This window comes from Crocuta crocuta, unplaced genomic scaffold (assembly GCF_008692635.1).
Source record: "Crocuta crocuta isolate KB4526 unplaced genomic scaffold, BGI_CrCroc_1.0 scaffold516, whole genome shotgun sequence".
NCBI classification, from domain to species: domain Eukaryota; kingdom Metazoa; phylum Chordata; class Mammalia; order Carnivora; family Hyaenidae; genus Crocuta; species Crocuta crocuta.
In genome coordinates this window covers 1,860,165-1,880,602 of record NW_027529538.1, presented here as the reverse complement: position 1 = coordinate 1,880,602, position 20,438 = coordinate 1,860,165, and the positions used below count along the sequence as shown (strand labels likewise).

The window sequence follows — 20,438 nt, the reverse complement described above, 5'->3', positions numbered from 1 at the left end:
GTGCCCTTTCTAAGAAAATTATTTTATTCTATCATCTATCTCTCTGGCTATCATCTATTATCTATCTGTCTATCTATCTATCATTTTGAGAGAGAGTGAACAAAGGTCAGAGGGAGAGAGAGAACCGTAAGCAGGCTTTGTGCTATGCAGGGCTTGATCCCATCTCGTGACCCTGGGATCAATGACCCGAGCCGAGGTCAAGCATCAATGGACTGAGCCACCCAGGCACCCCAAGAAAATTATTTTAGAAAGTATTCTCACTGGACTGGGACTAAATCAGAACACATATAACTAGATAGTTGGAGCCAGAGAACAGGAAGAAGAGGGTTGAACAGACTCCTTTAAATGCCGTGGCATTTAAACAGAGGATCCTCTGATCCCCCAAACAGAGGATATTAAAGTGATTGTGGCTGGTAATTTAATGCTGAAGAGAAGTCTTTTGGAAAAAAATATGTATAGCTGCTTTACTAACAAGTTCTGCATAAAGACTCAGTACAAAGTAGTGGCTTGAAATGACACCCTTTTAGTATCCAACACTTCCATTGGTCCAGCCACATTTTAGTGGATGGGAATCAAGGTGTTGGCTGGACTCAGTTCTCATTGGAAGTTGGATAGGAAAGGGTCAACCTCCTCATTCCCCAGGTTGTTGGCAGAATTCATCTCCTTGTGGCTGTAGAATTCATGACAGCTTGCTCTCTGAAAGCTAGCAATGAAAGGGAGATGAAAGAGAGCTTGTGCTGTTTTTTGCCTCTAACTTCAGGAGAGGAGGCCTAGACCCTCTTTAAATATTAATACTAATACTAATAATAAAAGAACCATCTCACCTGATTAGGTCAGGCCCACCTAAGATCAACACAAAGTTTAACTGCATCCTCAAAATCTTTTAACTTTTGCCAGATGCTGTTGGTTCAAAGCTCACACACAAAGGAAGCGTTGACTCATTGGAGGTCACCTTAGTGTGTGTCCATTATACCCATTCTTAAAGAAAGATTTATATGACCACATTCAAGTTTCATATCATTTTAACTAAATCCATGAGTTGAAGGTGCTGGGGATGGGAGGGATTGGAAGATATACACGTGTGTTAAAGATCTCATCCCAGTGAGCAGGTAAAGTGACCATCTAATTCAGGTATATTTGTAGAGACCGTTAGGTTTGAATTTAAATGAGACTCCTAAAGGCAAAGCCTAGCTCCATAAATGGTAGAACTTCTTTTTTTTTAATTTTTAATGTTCTCTTTTTTTTTTTTTTTGAGAGAAAGAGAGCGAAAGAGAGAGAGAGAGACTATGTGATCAAGGGAGGGGCAGAGAGAGAGGGAGACACAGAATCCAAAGCAGGCTCTAGGCTCCAAGCTGTTAGCACAGAGCCCAATGCAGGGCTCAAACCCATGAGCCATGAGATCATGACCTGAGCTGAAGTCAGACACTTAACTGACCAAGCTACTCAGCACCCCTAAATGGTAGAACTTCTAAAGTGGTAGTTAGGGGTGAATGGGTGGTAAAAGGAACTAAGAGGGAGGTGGAAGGGGTAAAGTCTTGCCCTCTGATCCAGAGGAAAAGTGAGTCACAAGATCCTATGCCTTTCTCTCCTTGGGGGATGGACATCAGAAGCATTTCTTTGAACTTAGTCTACGTATAGGATGTGTCGTTAATTCAGAGAACTACCAAATGGGTGAGCAGCGAGTCCTAACTAGTACTCACTTCTGGAGTTAGAACCTAAGCGGGTGGTGTGTTGGGGGAGGGCTGGGACTTTAACTTCCTACTTCACACATACGTTTCTTTCAAGTGGTGATTTTTTACTGTTTTATGTTAAAATCCAACTTAAATAAATTAATACAACTTCCTAAGAAGAATGAGTGTAATGGGAGCTCAGGCAAGTATGGCTAAAGAGCATTTTGAGAAAGGAAAGCAATGAGGGGGAACTTCCGCCAGATGTTTTATTATCGTTTATTTATTATTCCTGCATTCACACGTTATGGGTACAAGAATGGACAGCCAACCAAAACTGAATAATGGCCCAGAAACCATTGTCTAGAATAATGTATGGCTCTTCAAGAATTGTTATGAATGGGAAAGATTTTTTTTTTTCATAAATGGTGCAGGAGAAATTTGGCTGCTACACAGAAAAAAAGAAATGTTTTTAAACTTCTTCATAAATTCCATGTGAATTGAAAGAAAACACTTCTCATTGACTCTGGGTCCTCCACTTCCTTCTTCCTTTCTTCCTCTTTATTTTACAACCGTTTCCCTAGAGTTGCTGTAGATAACACCTCCATTTGTAAACTTTTTCTTCTTTTCTTCATCCTCTTCAGTTTGGACCTTGTCCACACCACCCTGGGTTGATCCAACTGAGGGCTTTTCAGTGAGATCTTGAAGCCTGGCCTTCCAGCTTCCGACTCCTGGTTCCTGCTTCTTTGCTCCATTGGCCGCTGGGTCCAATGGAACTCATTCTACACTAGCTTCCTTCTGCAGTTCCATTCCTGTCCCCTGACTCTTGCCCCCCTGCCCCCACCGAATCTTTGTCCTCGGGATGCCATGAATGCCGCTGGTCCCCACGCTTCCTTCTTGTCCCCTTTCTCTGCCCCTCCTCTTTGCCCTCATCCAGTCCTGTAGTCAACACTACTGACTGTAGTGTTGGGCTCTGGATATGTGATATCTCCCTCCTTGAGTTTTCCCAACCTGGTCTCTGTATTTGCTATGACAATGATGGTCAACCTTGTAGAAATTCCTTCTTTTTTTTTTATAAGTTTATTTATTTATTTTGAGAAAGACACAGAGAGAGAGAGAGAGCCCCAGCAGGAGAGAGGCAAAAAGGGAGGGGAGAGAGAATCCCAAGCACAGAGCCCGACGTGGGGCTGAACTCACGAACCTAGAGATCATGATTCGAGCCAAAGTCAAGAGTCAGACGCTTAACCCATTGAGCCACCCAGGTACCCGGAAATTCCCTCTTTCTTACACTAAGTTATAATCTCCTGAAAGGCAGTGACTACATAGGTTCTTTTCTCTCTCTCTTTTTTAAATTCTCTGCAGCTTTTGATGTAGTAGCTTGCACAAAGACAAATGCTCAAAAGCCATCTTTGGTTGAATTGAAATTGCCACTTAACATGCTAATTAAATAAAGGAATCCAACGTGAACATTTTCCTAGAAAATTTCCGCTGTGGATCATGAAATTGTTAGAAGCAAAATACATGGAACGACTCAGGATAACCTCCCTTCAGACATACTGAAATGCTCATCCCCCCTCCAAAATGAGCTCAGAGCTAGTTCATGACTAGACCTGAAAGACTTCACTAGTGCTTTGCTAGCACCCACAACTTCTATTGTCAAAGTGTCAAGCGGCCCCATATGCTGTCGATTTTTATTTTTTGCAGAACAAACTCGATGATCAACAATATACTCATTTGGAAGCTGGGGTGGCCAGAGTTGGAAGATAATTCAGTTTTTAATTATGAAAACAACACATCACCAATAAAGTTTTAGAAAAAACATAAATTCGGAATTGCTCAAGCTTTACAACAGAACACAAGAGCAGTTATTATTGCTATTGTTCACATCCTTTTTAAATATTCATGTGTTTATGGTTACAGTTGAGTATGCCTGTGATTTTATATTGTTCTGCTCATACCTTCCTTTTTGTAGTATTTGATTTAGACATTGCTAGAAAGCCTCACTAGTGGCTGTATAATGTTCCCATGGGGGAATATTTACCCATTCTGTCGTTGCATCTGATGTGGGGCTATGATACATAATTCTGGAATGAACATCTTTATTCAAAAAACTTTTTATGCTGTCTGAATTTTAGGTGAGAGGGGGAGAATTGGGTTTCAGAAATGAAATCACTGGATTATGGATGTGATCATATTGTACCTAATCATTTATTTTAAACGTCTACAGACATTTATAATCGAAAAGTTGATAACTCTTTCTTTGATCGCCAGAATTATTTTTCTCATGCAGTGAACAAGAAATTCTGGATATTTTCTCAAGTAGTGGGATAGATACAAAAGTGAAAAAGTCAGGGCTTCTTCCATTTTTAGGCTATTACTTAGCCAGAGGAGCAGATGGAGACTGGCACACAGAAGGAATAATGAGACCAAGGTCGAGATGTCAATGGTAGTGTCTTTTTTTTTTTTTAATTTTTTTTTTTTTTATGTTTTATTTATTTCTAGGAGAGAGAGAGACAGCGCGAGCAGGGGAGGGTCAGAGAGTGAGGGAGTCACAGACTGAAACAGGCTGCAGGCTCTGAGCTGGCAGTCAGCACAGAGCCCGACGCGGGGCTCGAACCCACAAACCGTGAGATCATGACCTAAGCGAAAGTCGGACGCTTAACCGACTAAGCCACCCAGGCGCCCCATCAATGGTAGTTTCTGAAAGAATTTAGAAATGGTTGGGTTCTGTGATGGTTGAAATACTGAAAAAATTTTTGTGGAGGAAGTAAGTTTGAATAAAATAAGATGATGTCTTAAAAAGAATATTAATTTCAGAGAGCACTTAGAGTTACTTTTCTTTACCTGGCTTAATTTTCCTGGAGATAAAATAGTGACTTTCAGGTCTCAAAATATTAATCATGACTGAATAGTGATGGCAATGATGATTTATAATTGGCACACTACTCTTTGAATTTTTTTCTCATTTTAGTTCTAAAATTAACTTCTATACAGAGCCCTGTTGGAATAGACGCCTTTTCAGAAACATTGCCTCTCTATCCCTTAATATGAAAAGTATGAATTTTTATTAGTTTTGACTGAATTACAGTTTATTTTTGCTTGAGACTAAACATAAGTTTCGTAATCGTGCGTGCTACATCTTTTGCCAATGGGTGATGCATGTGTCGCTCCACAGACTTAATTTGAAGTGTGGACCTGGTTTTCCCTGACAAAATAGGGTGTTTTTGAGGCAGATTTGGAATGACTTCTCACTCCTCTGGCAATCTTTACCTGTGTGTCAGCCAAAGTACACTGACCGTCGCCCCTCCTGACAGGACAGGATTCTGGTGATACGTCCAGAATTTCTTCAACGCATTAAATGATGGCGTCTGCTCTAAAGGACCTCAGAGACTTGTGGGGGGGAATCAGGAGCAGAGATAAGTCATGCTCTAACACAGTAAACGCTCTAAGAGCGCGAATCCCAGCATGCTGTCAGTGCACAACGGCGGAGAAATGGAGCTCTGCCTTGTGAGAGTCAGGTCCAGCTTTCCAGAGAAAGGACGTTTGAGTTAGACTTTGACAGATAGAATGTGTGGGTGAAGAACAGCCTGGGCAGAGGTGAAGGAAGGCGTTTTTGTCAGAGGGAAGAGATGCCCAGCCTTCAGCGTGCCGCCATGCTCAGGGCCCCTGGGGAAGGCAGCAAGGTGGGGCCCTGGGGCCCTGAGGGGGAGGGTTGGAGCGGAGCCATCTTGGCACATCACTGGTATTCATGACTATCTGTTCTCTGTATTCAAGGTTTCTAGCTCGTGGTTGTTCAGCTCTTATCGACAAGCTGAGCAGTATGACAAATATTTTTTATATTAGGATTAGCAAGGCTTAGAGTATAGCAATGTGAGTAGCCAAGCACTCACTGGGGACTTTTAAGACCATCCTGCTTCAGAGTCATAGTGTTTTTGTGAAGATAAGCTTTTGTCCGCTCTTTCTGCCAGAAAGCTCTCAATGGATCTCCAGTGACCCAGTATCGTTTGAAAAAGAGAAGTAACAAGGGAAACGCTCATGGCCGAAAAGAAAAAAGACATCCAAAAGATGAAAATTGCTATTATCCTGGGTGTTTTCATAAATCCGTACTATCGAAGTCTTTTAAGTTTAAGGTGTTTAAATATTTAGCTTCGAATTAGCTTTTCACCCTCATTTGAAAAAAGTGGTAGTCTGTGTGTTAATAGATTCATTGTGCTGATATTACACAGGCCTGATTGGCTAATGTGTTACTGGAAACCCAGTAAAGGTCATCCTTAATTGCTCATACCTGAGCTCTAATGGGCATCTTTTTAGATTCCAGACATCTCTGAACTTGGGTTATGACTGTATTTCCCATTACATTTGGAAGCCTTTTTTGTCACCTGGTTTCCATTGATCAGCCCCAGGGGAACTTGAAAATATGTGAATCTTTGTTTTTTGATAAACACTTTGAAGCAGAAAAGACTGGTTTGTATTTTATTCTTTTGGTTGAGTCCGTGCTGCTTGGGAATCAGTGAGAAAACAGAGGAAGAAACTTCTGGGTGAAAAGGCCATGCGCACCCAAGCGAGGAAGAATTAATGGTTTTATGCATGTCTTTACGTTAGTTTGATTTCATGTATTACCACGAAGCCTGGGTGGGTTAAGGACAGTGAACGTCAAGGAGGCTCATTCCTGTCACTGGAGATAGGGAGGGAGCTAGGGTAAGGCTTTGGGGGACTGCCTCCCACTAGGCCCGAGGCAGTGGGATCGAGGTGGTGGGAGGGAGAAAAGCCAGACAAGGATCTGAAAAGCACTTTAGGAAAATATCTGGCAGAATAGTATTCATGGGTTGGATATGAGGGGCAAAGGATAAAATGGAATGAGAAACCATCCATTCTAACTGCTTTGCCAGGCTCCAATACGTTATTAGTAGGAATACAGATGGGAATTCTGTTTCTGTTTCCTCTTACACTTTTTTCCTCTTCTTGAGCCCAACTTCATAAGACAATGAAAAAGAAATTGATAGATAAAAGTCCCAGCAAGAAAATTTTCAGTGACTAAATCATGAGTCATTGGGTGTGGCTGTCCTTTGCACAATAAAGAGCTAAGTGATGAAGTGGAGAGCAAATGAAGTAAATACTGTTCAGTTACTATTAGCTTTATGCTTATTTTTCAGGAAGCTTTCAGGAAGGGTGAACATACCATTGTGTACATTCTTACCCAGGATATAATGTAATCTGTCTTCCCCTCTAAAGGGCGGGGGGATGAGAGAGAGGGAGCGATCAGTCCATTCACCCGCCTTGGCATTCCAGTGAAACAGCAGCAAAAAATCTTACCTTTCAAATGGTGTTGGGTTTTTAAAGTTTTTAAATAAAATTATGAAATAACAAGTAGTCATGGAAAAAAAATTCCAACAATATAGAACTCCCCGATGTGAAAGCCAAAAATTATTGAGTCCTTCACTCCTACTTTTGCACACATACATGCATACATAGACTTTTTTGGACCCAGGGGAAACGGCTTTTGCTATGAAAGCTTTTTAAATACCTACTTTTTGTGAAATGGGCTGCATGGAGTTTTGTACAGTTCCATGACCAGCCTGAGCTCACTTTCAGCAAACTACTCAGCAAGCACAGACACAGACTCAGATCGCTGGTGGTTTCAAATCCCAGCTGCCTCCCTGACCAACCTCATGACCTTGCATTCTTTCCTCAGCCTCTTCATCTGCAAAATGGGAGAATAAGGCTCTTTGTCTCTAAGTGTTATTACAGAGATCAAATTAGAGGCAAAGCCCAGTGTGAGGGGCTAGGACGTGGCTTGTGGGCAACACATGTTAACTTTGGAACACGGTGATCCGGTCTGGTCTTTTGAATGAAATCTAAGTACCAAGTGGCTGCCTCTCTGTTGTGCAGTTTCCCCAAATAGAATCAGTGCTCATTTCAATATCTGACTCCACATCTTCACCTTCAGGATGCTGCTTAGTAATTGGATCTATACCTTATAAAGGATATCGGGCTATTTTCTATTCCTTCTGAAGACTTAAAAACATGTCACTGATCAATGTTATCTTTCAGGGATTTCTGTCTGCCGAGCTTTGGGACTTGTGGTCAGAGAGAGATAAATGACTATGTAGGACCCAAAAGCAGAGAATGAATTTGCTGTGTATTCATAAGGCACGGCCCCACAACAAACTAGCCAAGAGGGGGCACATGCGGGCATGCACACACACGCTTGCACACACACGTGCACCTCTGGGAACCTGTCTTCCCATAGTGCCAGGCTGTTCAGACACTTTGCTTTCAACGGCCATGGGGGCTGGAGATTCTTTAACAAGCTACCCTTCTGTGTCTTTTTCTCTGCAGGAATCCACTGTGAGTCTTACAAGGACCCTTGTGCTAATGTCAGCTGTCTGAACGGAGGCACCTGTGACAGCGAGGGCCTCAATGGCACGTGTGTCTGCGCACCGGGGTTTACAGGCAAGTGATCTGGGAACTGAGTTTTCAGACTTACCACCACATCCCTAAGACTGCAGCTGTTAAAACAAAGCAAAACAAACAAACAAAAAAAACCAAAAACCAAAAACAACAACAACAATAACAACCTCAGAAATCTCTGTGCATTCATTATTGCAAAACTGTGAACACCGCTGCAAAATGTAACTAGGCGGCAGTGCTTGGATGAAAATTTACGTTAAAACAATTGGCCATGTTGTCACTAAATGAGGCTCCTCAGAATCCAGCATTTACTACAGAGACTTGCTGAGATTGCCATTGCTAAGCAATTCCAGAGCTGCAGCTTTGAAACATGAGACATAAGCCTTTACATCAATGCCTGAGAAGGTGTAAGTGTTCAAGGAAGAAGGGGAAAGGATGAAATCAATTTGTCTTTTACAGCAGTTGCATTCAGCTACCAGACTTATTTTTATGGAAAGATACACCAGTTTGGGGATTTTGAAAACTGAAGGGAGGTGGTGGTGGTGGGCAAGGAGGGGAAACACTCCAGCTTCAGGGGGATTGTTGGTGAAGGTACAGGTGCTGTAAGTGTGGGAAACACGGAGAGAAAGCTTCCAAGGGCAAAGTAGGTTGGGGGTCAGGGGGCAAGAGAAGCCCCTCCCTGAGCTGTGAGTGGGAAGAGTCACTTCTAGAGTCGGGAGCCTTTCCAAGCCACCCCCTGCCCCATGGGCTTCAGGGAAGTTTTGAGTCCCAGAAATTGGATGTGAAACATTGTGTGTATGTGTATATGTTGAGAGAAGGCTTTCAAATTTTTATCAGATTCTCAAAAGGGAACTGTGAGCCCCTGGGGTAGAAAAGGATCCCTCCTTTGCTTGTCCGTCGGAACCCAAGAGTCCTGAAATGTAGAGCGTCGGCCGGGTCTATGTTTTCAGGCCTGCCCAACCAACAGAAACATCTGGGTCACTCTGGTTTGCATGTTGGGAAAGTTGACCTATAAGGCTCCCGTAGAAGAAGGCGGGTTCGTAAGATTCTGGAAACCAAGTGTTCTCATTGGCTGGAGAGCATCTTGTCATGCTCCCCTCTCCCCTGATGACCCACCATGGCCCCCTCCCCAACCCTGGAGAATTTCACAGACCACAGGGCTCCCATCCCATCCCTGGGGAGCCTCTTTTGTGCTTCTGGGGAAGATGCCAACAGTCAAGATGCAGGAGAAGCAACTTCTGATCTTCCTTCTATTTATCTGTGTCACATCCTGTGTTTTCCTTTTGGGTTTCCCTGGGACTGAGAAGTGGGCTCATTCCAGAAAATGATTCGCAGTTGGTTTTGTTTTGCTGACTGGTTTATAAACACACACAGACATTTATACTCATCAATGAATGCAAAAATAATATTGGGGAAGCATTGTGGGTTTCTTTCCAGACATTTTTATCTCACAAATAATAAAAAGCATGGAGGAAAGATTAGAAAATACAGGACTGTAGGAAAAAACACTTAACACTGCACTGCTTGGCGATAACTATTGTTAATATCTTAATACATGTACCCAGATATTTTCCTGAAGGTCTGCGTATGTAACATATAGCGTATAGTGTATATGAATATGTATTTGAGTGTAAAAGGAATCCTATTGCTCATACTATGTTGTAACCTACTTCCCACTCTCACTTAAAAATAAATGTAAATCATAAATATGTTTTCACCTGGAGAAATATCCTTCTGTTTTATCACTTCTCATGGCTGCCCTGTAGCTCATTATATAAAATGTTGCTTTTTTCTAACTCATCTCCAATTCAGCTCTTGGGGTGTTGAGCACTTCTCTATTATAAACAGCATTGCAATGCGTGTCCTTGTATGTAGATCTCTGTGTACTTGTCTGGTTATTTCTTTGAGCTAATTTCCCAGGTATGGAGTCCCAGGGCCCAGGATATGTACATATTTCCATATTGCTCTTCAGAAAAAAATATTGTACCAAATTCACTCCTAAGAAAACATTGTACCAAATTCAGTCCTACCAAGAGTATACAGGAATATCTATTTTCTTGTCTTCACACAAATGCTGAGAATTGTCATTCTGGTGACCAAAAATGCCATTTAAGTGTTGTCTTAATTTTCAGGTCTTTGATTCATAATGAAATTGAATACCATTTAATACTTTTAAATGATCATTTGTGTGTCTTCTTTTATAAACTCCCTGTTCGTATCCTTGCTTTGCTTTTCTACCAGACCATTTATGTAAATCTTCCTTCCTTCCTCCCTCCTTCTTTCCTTCCTTTCTTTTTTTTTACTTTAAGTTTTTATTTTAATTCCAGCTAGTTAACATTTATGTTTATCTTTATTCTTAATTTGAGATAGCCCCCTTTAGAATAAGTATATGACATCTTATATTCCATAGGCTGAAAATATTTTTCTACTGCCACTTGCCTTTAAATGTATAAAAAGTGTTCGTTTTCATATACCATATTTTAGTTTTATATCATTAAATCTTGATAATTTCCTTTGCTTTCTTTTCTCCTGTACTTGCATGTTAGAAAGACCCACCCATCACAATTTTATAAACATTCTCCTATATTATCCTAATAATGTAAGAGTTAATTTTGTGCATGCAAATCTTTAATCCATTTGAAATCTATCTTGGGATCTTATGGGAGACAAAATGCAATCTTTTCTCCAGAAAATGGAGCAAGTCTCCAACTGCCTACTCAGCACTCGCTCTTGGGTATCTCTCAAAGACACCTTGAGCTTATAGATTTTTTTCTCCTTTCCTTCTTGAAATGTTGGCTACCTCATTAAATGGCATTACCAGCACCAGAGGTTGTTCTGGCCAGAAACCCAGGAATCATCTGTACCCTCGTCTTCTTCTCCCTTACCTGCAGCCAACCACCAACGAATCCTAGAACCTCTTAGATCTCACTGCCTGGAGCTGACACCAGGCTGCCTTCACCTCCTGCCCACACTAGTGCAGCCTCCCTAACTGGTCTCCCCACGCCCCTTCGCCTTCACCCCTAACACGTTCTCTGCACCGTGGAGATCTCATGAAATGAAAATCTAATCCCTTTGCTTCCTACTTAACCATTGCTTATTGGCATTTCATTGTTTTTAAGAGAAAGATCAAAGCCCTTGTTTTGACTGTCAAGACCCTGGTGGTCTCACTCCATCCAGCACTGCCAGCCCTGACCTCGGTTCCTGAACAGCCCGTTTCAGGATCTTCTCAGTGGTGTCCTTCCCTCCATCCCCCTGCCTCCTGTCTCCTCTGCTCCCCCACTCGACCCCTCGGATTTCTCACGGTACTCACCCCGACCACAGGGAGTGGTAAGACTCCTCCATGAAGCAGAGGCTCAAATGTCACTCTGACTGGCCTTTGAAAACAACACAAGTCTATTTCTATTCAGCCCCGTTAACCGTTCTGGCTGCAGAGGACCACAGAATGGCTCCCGAAGTTGTTTGGAGAGCTGTGCTGGTAATGTGTTTCACAGAACACTGGTCCCATGAGACGCCTCTTGGAAAAAGCATCTGTGGCCAGATAAATTTGGGACATGGTACATGCTATGTGGATGTGAATTTATAAAGGTGTCTGGCAACTACAGGCTCAAGAGGTCTTACAGTACAGAATCTTATTTGCTTTTGTTTATTTTCCATTTGTTTTTGATCATAGAGTCTTTTCTCCCCCTTGAAAAGAACCTATTGTGTCCTGAGAATTAGCATGCCATGGAAGAGTCTGGTAAAATATTCACCATCGGCCTGTAAGGAACGATGCTGCCTGTACTGTCTGACTTGGTACCTCAGAACCAAATACTCTTTCATTTTGCCTGATATTTAGCAAAACTCACTCTTGAGCTCAAAAGCTCCCTCATTGACTGAGTGCGGTGAATTAGGCAATCATTTTTGTGTAATCCGNTCACAGAACACTGGTCCCATGAGACGCCTCTTGGAAAAAGCATCTGTGGCCAGATAAATTTGGGACATGGTACATGCTATGTGGATGTGAATTTATAAAGGTGTCTGGCAACTACAGGCTCAAGAGGTCTTACAGTACAGAATCTTATTTGCTTTTGTTTATTTTCCATTTGTTTTTGATCATAGAGTCTTTTCTCCCCCTTGAAAAGAACCTATTGTGTCCTGAGAATTAGCATGCCATGGAAGAGTCTGGTAAAATATTCACCATCGGCCTGTAAGGAACGATGCTGCCTGTACTGTCTGACTTGGTACCTCAGAACCAAATACTCTTTCATTTTGCCTGATATTTAGCAAAACTTACTCTTGAGCTCAAAAGCTCCCTCATTGACTGAGTGCGGTCAGTCATTTAGATTTTAGAATTAGGCAATCATTTTTGTGTAATCCAACACACAATGCAATGTCACATTTACCTTATGAGGTTGGCCATTTGGGTTTATCTTGCTCTTTTCTCTCTAGGTTGTTGGGGTGGGACCTTAGATTACTGATTCGAGGCTCCTCCTCATTTCTAATGAATATATTTAGAGCCATAAATTCTCCCTCCAACAGATTTTTTGGCTGTGTCCCACATATTTTATGTCCTATTTCATTGTCATTTAATTTGGTTTAGGTTCTTTTAGATTTTCCCTGTGATTCTGGAGTATTTGTAAGTGTGTAATTGGGGCTTTTCTTTCCACACACTCTTGGGCACTTCCAGGTCACTGGCTTCTCCAGCATTCGGTCTGCAGTATATGAAGCTGAAAGAAAACTCAGAAGCTCACCACCATGTTGTTCTTTGGGTCCCGAGTTTCCCAGCCTTTCTGTCCCCTGACCCTTCAGAGTCTTCTCATGTTTGTTTTCTATATCATGTGAAGGGTTTTTGCTTGGAATTCATTGGAAGAGTAGGAAAAATGTTTTTGTTTCACCATTTTGGAAAAAGTCTCATCCTGGGCCATTTTAAAATGTTTTCCTTGATTACTGGCATTGAACAAATTGATCGCCATGTTCCTTCTTGTGGTTGTTTTTTTTTTTTTAAGTAGGCTCCACACCCAACATGGAGCTTGAACTCATGACCCCGAGATCAAGAGCCACATGCCATACCGGCGGAGCCAGCCATGCACTCCCTTAGTGTGATTTTATTGGTATTTATCCTACTTGGGGTTTGTTGTAATTCTTGGGTCTGTGGTTTTATAGTTTCATCAAATTTGGAAAATGTTTTAGCCATTACTCCACCAAATACTATTTTATGCCTCACTCCCCTTTCCTGGGACTCCAATTATGTCTGTTAGACTACTTAAAATTGTACAGCAGGTCACTGAGTCTCTGTTCAATATAAAAACCTTTTTTTTCCCAGAGCTGCAGTGTGTTTAGCTATTGCTGTTGTCAAGTTTACTGATTCATTCTGCAGAGTCAAATCTACTGTGAAAACTGTTCAGTATTGTTTTTAAGTTCAAATATTGTATTTTTCCTATCTAGAAGTTCCATTTTGTTCTTTTTTTGTCTTTCATTTCTATCCTCATTTCATTCACGTTTTCCATTTTGAGCAGATTCCTTGTTTGCTCAGCATCATCTATTCTTTGCACATCTGTGTCTTTGGACTGATGCTTCTCCTGGTTACGGGTCACGTACTCCTCTTTCTCCGCACAGCTAATGGTCTTGTGGATGGATGGTCTTCGTGAGTTAAGTTACTGAGTGATTGGGTTTATTGTGTTTCTTTTTTATGTGCTGGCCTTGTTCTCTGGCAGGTAGGTAAGTTACTTGCCGGCCAGATTGATCCTTCCAAGGCTTTTTTAAAGTTTTATTTTGGGGAGTGGGTCTGTGGTTGCCTTTTCTCTAGGGACAGTGATGCCCTAGTACTGAGGTGTGACCGTTCCCTCACCGAAGCACTGGGTGATCAGTGACATATCTGCATTCTGACTTGTGAGACTTGGAACACATACTTCCCAGCGCTCCGTGGGCTCTGGGAACTGTTCAGTTTTCATCTGGTTTGCCAGGCCCGTGGAGTTCCAGCCTCCTCACACACTGTGTACACCAGCAAACTCAAGGGGATGCTGAGTATTTCTGATGCTCTTTTTCTACCTGGCTCTGTCTTCTTTGGAGTCCGTCCGACAAATGGCGGCTACCGTGTCCTCCACAAACCCTGGTTCTCCTCAGCTCAGTGAAACACTGTGTTCTAAATGGGCTCCAGGCAGAAAGCCAGGATGATTATGATACTCAGCTGTTTTGTTTGCCTTCTCTCACAGGCACAGACCTGCACTGCCTGTTGTCTAATGTCTTAAAAGTGTTTTTCCTGAAGTATGTATGTTTTATCCACTTTACAGTGGGAGGCCAGGAGAGGCTTCCATGACCCCATCATGGCAGAAGAAGTTCCAAATAATTTTAATTTAATTTTTTATAAGTTTATTTATTTATTTTGAGAGAAAACAGACACAATGCAAGTGAGGGAGAGGCAGAGAAGAGGAGAGAGAGAGAGAATCCCAAGCAGGCTCCATGCTGTCAGTGTAGAGCCCAACATGACATGGGGCTCAAACTCATGAAACCATGAAGTCATTACCTGAGCCAAAACCAAGAGTCAGATGCTTAATTGACTGAGCCACCTAGGTATCCTCAAATAATTTTTAATATTCATTTCATCTGGAATAAAATACTTGTGCAGCACAAAGGAGTTATAATTAAAGTACCCAGACCAATGCCTGGCATATAGTAACTCTATATTTAATAGTAGGTATTTCACAGTAGCTCTATATTTAATACTAGGTATTATGATTATAATAATTTTCATTGATCTCATTTAGTGTGGGCTGTATTAATCTAAGGGTTTACTAGTAGTAACTTTTAATTTTTTCTTTCATTTTAATTTATCTGAGTAAATCATAGAGAATTAAACAGTACACTTGTAACTTTGCATAAATACTATCAAATCTGATGCCTATCATACACACTGCCTCTTAGAAAGTAGTAGATTGAAAAGCAACTGTAAAATACTTAAAGTTCAGACTATGATTTCCAGCTTTAGTCAAGTAGAAATTTCATTATGTATTCTCTTTACAAATGTTATTCAAGCACAACAGTGATTTAAAAGTAATTGATTTTTCCCCAACTCAAATAAAAAAAAAGGTAAGGGAGTCAACAAAAAAGTCATCTGGCTGAAGCCAGCAAAAGCATAAAGATTTATTAAGTCAACTATGAGTAAGGAAAGGTTATAGAATATACTAAGAGCTCTTCTAAAATAAGCCAGTATGCAAAATGCTTCGGTGGAATGGTGGGGTGCTGATGTGCATATGAAAGCATAACACTCTTACTCTGGGGAAATGGAAGTGATTTACATACAAATGAATATATATACAACAAAGCTACTCTCTATAATTCATAATGAATCTTCAAATACTTTGCTCAAGACTAGTGTCAGAAAGCAGGATCGTTGTAAGGCAGAGAAGAGCAGTGATGTTTGGGAGGCTTCCTTGACTCCCAAAAAATTTCCCTGAGGGCCTCCATCATCAGAACCACCCCACATTCCTACTGCCAGCCTAGGACATGATGAAGGCCTCCAACTGAGAGCCAGGTAGGGGGTAGCTGACGGAACTAAAAGTGCAAGTCAGGCCACTAGCGTAATCTAAAGATACCTGCAGTGTGTGTCCTCCAGGGTTTGGCCAGAACACATATGCTGTGGAAGTAGCTGCTGTCTGTTGGGGCCCCAGGCTGGCATGGAGTTTATATCATTAGCTAGTATCAATTAATCCCCAGTTTGGCTCTAAGAGCACTGGGGTGAAGAAATTCAGACTGGGATAGGCTTGGGATTCTCTCTGGGCCCCAGCCCTTTGGATCCTGGGTCTTAGATATGTCACTGGTATCTAAAAGTTCATTCTATTTTCTCCTGCCATTCTCTATTTCTGTCCAGTCCTTCTAATCTAGTGGGCCTTGGAGGAGACAAATTTAGGGATTTTGGACGTTTCCCCAACTACTTTCATGCCCCTGGAAGATCCAAGAACCAATAAATGCATCAGGGCTAGTCTGGACCCTGAATTTGGCACTTACCTCCCTGGTCCAAAAAGCTCTGGACCTGAGCAGGAATGGATGGGCCAGATTAGCTGTAGGACTTCCCAGAATTTAGGGGATTAGAAGCGTTTGGTGCTGATATTGGACTGTGGAGCAGAGTGCAGCTTTTGAGTTTTGCCATATGGTAAAAGCATGAAGATGGGCTCTTTCTGCAGCTACAGCTGCAAAGGTAACAGAGCGTCTTATTTCTGAGTTTGTTGTGCTCAGATTGCCAGCTAAAGACAGCTAGTGTCTAATAAATGCCTCAGTTAAGCCTGTCTTCCTAAATGGTGGGCAAGTAGTACTGAGGTATATATTTATCAAGGCATTTGATTTAATCCTTTTAATGTTTCTCAGCACGTTCTTGTTTATGTGTCTCCTCACTAGCCTACCATGTAATGCTGGTTGTAATCGTTTAGTCTATGCCCTTTTCCACCCAGAGCGATTGCCCCATTAATAGAAAGACAACCTTTGAAATAGGTTAGTGAGAGGCAATCAATTTCATGTCTTTCCTATTGATGTAAATGTCTATATTTATTGCAGAAAACAAATTTCCTTAGACACTACTGAATTATAATCAACCTAGTAGGGCCTTGAAGTAGTAAATGTTTTATTTGACAGATTTTACTTATTTAAAAATAAAACCGTCAGATGCCAGGTAAGAAGCAAGTGTGAAATGAAACAGACATGAAATGTTTCAGTGTGAGATTCCTTCTCTGAAATGGGCTGGGAGCGACATATGGTGGATTTATAAATGCGAGGTAAACTGGTAGCAGATAAAAGAGTAATACTAATTAAGTAAGCCTGGAAGTAATTACCCAAGTGTACACTGAAACATTGGCTTTGAAAATGGACAAAATATTCGATTTTGCTCCTTTGTTCTATGACTGTAGCAGTGCTACAGGTTTTTGTGTTTTTTTTGGTTTTAATTTATTTCATTTTTTGGACTATCACTTTTTTTTTTACATGTTTTTAATGTTTATTTATTTTTGAGACAGAGAGAGACAGAACATGAGCAGGGGAGGGGCAGAGAAAGAGAGAGGAAGACACAGAATCTGAAGCAGTCTCCAGGCTCTGAGTGGTCAGCACAGAGCCCAGTGCAGGGCTTGAACTCATAGACTGTGAGATCTTGACCTCAGCCAGAGTCAGTGGCTTAACTGACTGAGCCACCCAGGTGCCTCTGACTCTCACTTTTTACATGTATCTAAGCAAATAGATTTACATTTTGAAAATTTCCTTTTCTCATTTCTAAACTTTTTTTGAAATTCTAATATCTCTTTATTTTTTTATTTTATTTTACTTTTTTTTTTTACAAATAGTTTATTGTCAAGTTGGTTTCCATATAATACCCAGTGCTCATCCCCACAAGTGCCCTCCTCCACGCCCATCTCCCCTCTCCCCCACCACCCATCAGTCCTCATTTCTAAACTTTTAAGAGAGATTGCCTCAATTGGAAGTATCCTCTTCCATTCATTTGATGAGATGCCCTTCAGTTTGAGATGCATACCCATTTTGTATTGGCTTGCAGTATAGCTTAAAATTGGTGACGATGGCTTTGCTTGTGTAACTCGTGTTAATAGGCTATTTCCTGTAAGTTGGTGTTTGGACCACAGTGATATCAGCCCATGTTCAGGTTTGTTGATTTAAACCAAGCTCTCTCTAATGGGGTCAAGGGTGTTCCAAAATGTTGGGTCTAGGCAGAGTCAAGAGATCCAGATCACATTTTTCATAATGAGGGGAAAGGCAGACTGGAATGAAGGTGGCTTTCCTGGGGTCACCACTCACTGGGGAAGATTGTGTCAGAGCTAGGCTAATACTAGACCTCAGAACTGCCTTTTCTTAGGGGGAGCTGATGTTCTTCTTGTGCATTTCAGTCTTTCCCAGAAACACAGCCAGGGATTTGGAAAGTGAAGTAAATTTTCATAAATGATTCTGGCTAGGCACACAGCTGTGCCCTAGAACCTTCCAGAAAATAGTCACATGTCCAGACTCACACTCTCAAACACTTGGCTACAAAAAAAAAAAAAAAAGAAAAGAAAATCATAAACTGTGAGTTTTCGGCTTTCTGGAGTTTGAGAAAAACAAAGAAGAAGAGTCAGCTAATAAAATTCAAAATAAAATAGACTTCTTAAATAAAATCAGGAACCACAGTTCACTTTTCCAATAAGTCTCAAAAGGTTTATTCAGACATGGGAATCAGCCTCAGTTAACTGTTTGACTCAAGATTCTTTCTACCAGGGCCATTTTTTTTTCTTTTTTAGTCTTCTTTAAGCAAAAGATCCCTTGTCTGGCATTTGGGGACGACTCCGCATTTTACGTACACAGCAAATTGGGCTCCATTGCTGGAGACCATCATCCCAGACTCAGTTCTCTGCTTTGCCAGAGAAGTGATGTGACAGAGTTGGTAGTGCCACCAGCTGTACCCTCACTAATTTGCCTTCTCTTCATAGGTGAAGAGTGTGACATTGACATAAATGAATGTGACAGTAACCCCTGCCACCATGCTGGAACCTGCCTGGACCAGCCCAATGGTTACACCTGCCACTGCCCGCACGGCTGGGTGGGTGCAGACTGCGAGATCCGTAAGTATTTCTATGGTTTTGAACATCACATTTTCATTCAACACGAAGAGGATACTAACCGTGTCCAGGTGGCCCCCGTCACCCACAGATGAGCAGCGGGGCCAGAGGATAACATGAGTCCCAGAGGAGTACCTTTGCTCATTGCTTTCTGCCCCCCACCCCCACCCCACCCTCCCCGCTTCCCGTTTCGGAATCCAGCCTTTCTACTGGGAGGCGAATGTGCAGATGTCATCCAGAGTTCACTGCTCCTCAGGCAGCCAAAAATGTGCCTAACTGAGAAGCACTAGAATCATATCAAAAAATAGAGGCTTTGTGTTAAAAACATGAAAAAGCACACAGAATATAAATTCGCTTTGCATTTATGTCTTCAAGTGTCTTCAAATGTATTAGGTTCCATCCGTTGCCTGGAGAATAGTCCAGTGAGGAGGAGGGTAAGAGAAATCTGAAAAAAACATTTTGAGCTATTAAAGCAAATTGTTCTCTAACGATGAGCTCCCAGAAGTTCGCAAATGTCATAATCAAGATACCACGTATTAAAATAATGTATCTGTGGGGCACCTGGGTGGCTCAGTCGGTTAAGCATCTGACTCTTGATTTTGGCTCAGGTCATGATCTCAAGGCTTGTGAGTTCAAGCCCTGTGTTGGGCTCTGCACTGACAGTGTGGAACCTGCTTAGGATGCTCTCTCTCCCTTTCTCTTTCTGCCCCTCTCCCGCTCTTTATCTCTCTCTTTCAAAATAAATAAAAACGTTAATTTTTTTTAAAATAATGTATCTATTGGGATGGAGGTGAAAATGAGAAGTGACATAGAATTAGGTTTTCCATCGTTTTGGAAACATAAAATTTCAGCTATGAGAGGTGTTTTCTTCTAATTGAAATTCATCAGGACAGGGGATCTTCCATAAGAGCTTCCCCTGGGCTCTCAGGCCTCCCGTTCCTTTCTTCACGTAGAGATAGCTCCTCTATTGTGTGAGTTTGGAAGCTGGCAAATATATAGCCCCATCTGTCTGTCTGTCTGTCTCCTTCCAGAACTGGCTGCTGTTGCCTCTATTCCTCTATTCTGTGTTTCAAGAATAAGCTCTCCCAGGGGGTCGGGCACTGCCTATGGCTGCATGGGCCTGTCTCCTTCTTCATGTGTCTGATGAGGTGGGCGGTCACATTCTCCAATATCAGCTTGACCAGTAATATTACTGGGGCTTCCGCTGGCTCATTCTTTGTCTTTGCTCTTGGCTGAGAGATTGAGAGGGGAAGAAAGTAGTCATTTTTAGGTCTCTCCATCACCAACTTTCCTTTTTTCTCCTTTCTTTTCTTCTTCTTCTTTTTTTTTTTAATATTTTTATTTATTTCTAGGAGAGAGAGAGAGAGAGACAGCATGAGCAGGGGAGGGTCAGAGAGAGAGGGAGATACAGACTCTGAAATAGGCTCCAGGCTCTGAGCTGGCAGTCAGCACAGAGCCCGACGCGGGGCTCGAACCCACGAACCACGAGATCATGACCTAAGCGAAAGTGGGACGCTTAACCGACTAAGCCACCCAGGCGCCCCCATCACCAGCTTTCCTAAACACCCTTAGACAGCGTGGTCTTAGGACCGACTGGCCTTGCCAAAGATGGTGAGAAGTACTCTCGTGCTGAAGAGAGTTACAGAAAGGGATTCTAATGGCTATGAGCAGGTGTAGGATGTTAGGACAAGAGTAGGTAGAGGATGTTAAGTCCAGTCTGGTGGGACTTTCGGTGGAAAGCGTCCCAGACTCAGGGTCAGCAGGACCTTGGTTCTTCCCCTGGTGTGAACCTCATTGT

At 42.0% G+C, this 20,438-nt stretch overlaps 1 protein-coding gene across 1 annotated transcript in view; it reads left to right on the top strand.

Moving 5' to 3' along the window:
• The window catches only part of DNER (delta/notch like EGF repeat containing), a 194,480-nt gene that overhangs the window by 158,224 nt on the left and 15,818 nt on the right, over positions 1–20,438 (top strand). Inside the window, exons 13-14 of the mRNA XM_077761381.1 lie at positions 8,007–8,120; positions 18,512–18,643. Of these exons, the coding sequence (XP_077617507.1) occupies positions 8,007–8,120; positions 18,512–18,643 (246 nt within the window). The remainder of the gene's footprint in view (positions 1–8,006; positions 8,121–18,511; positions 18,644–20,438) is intronic.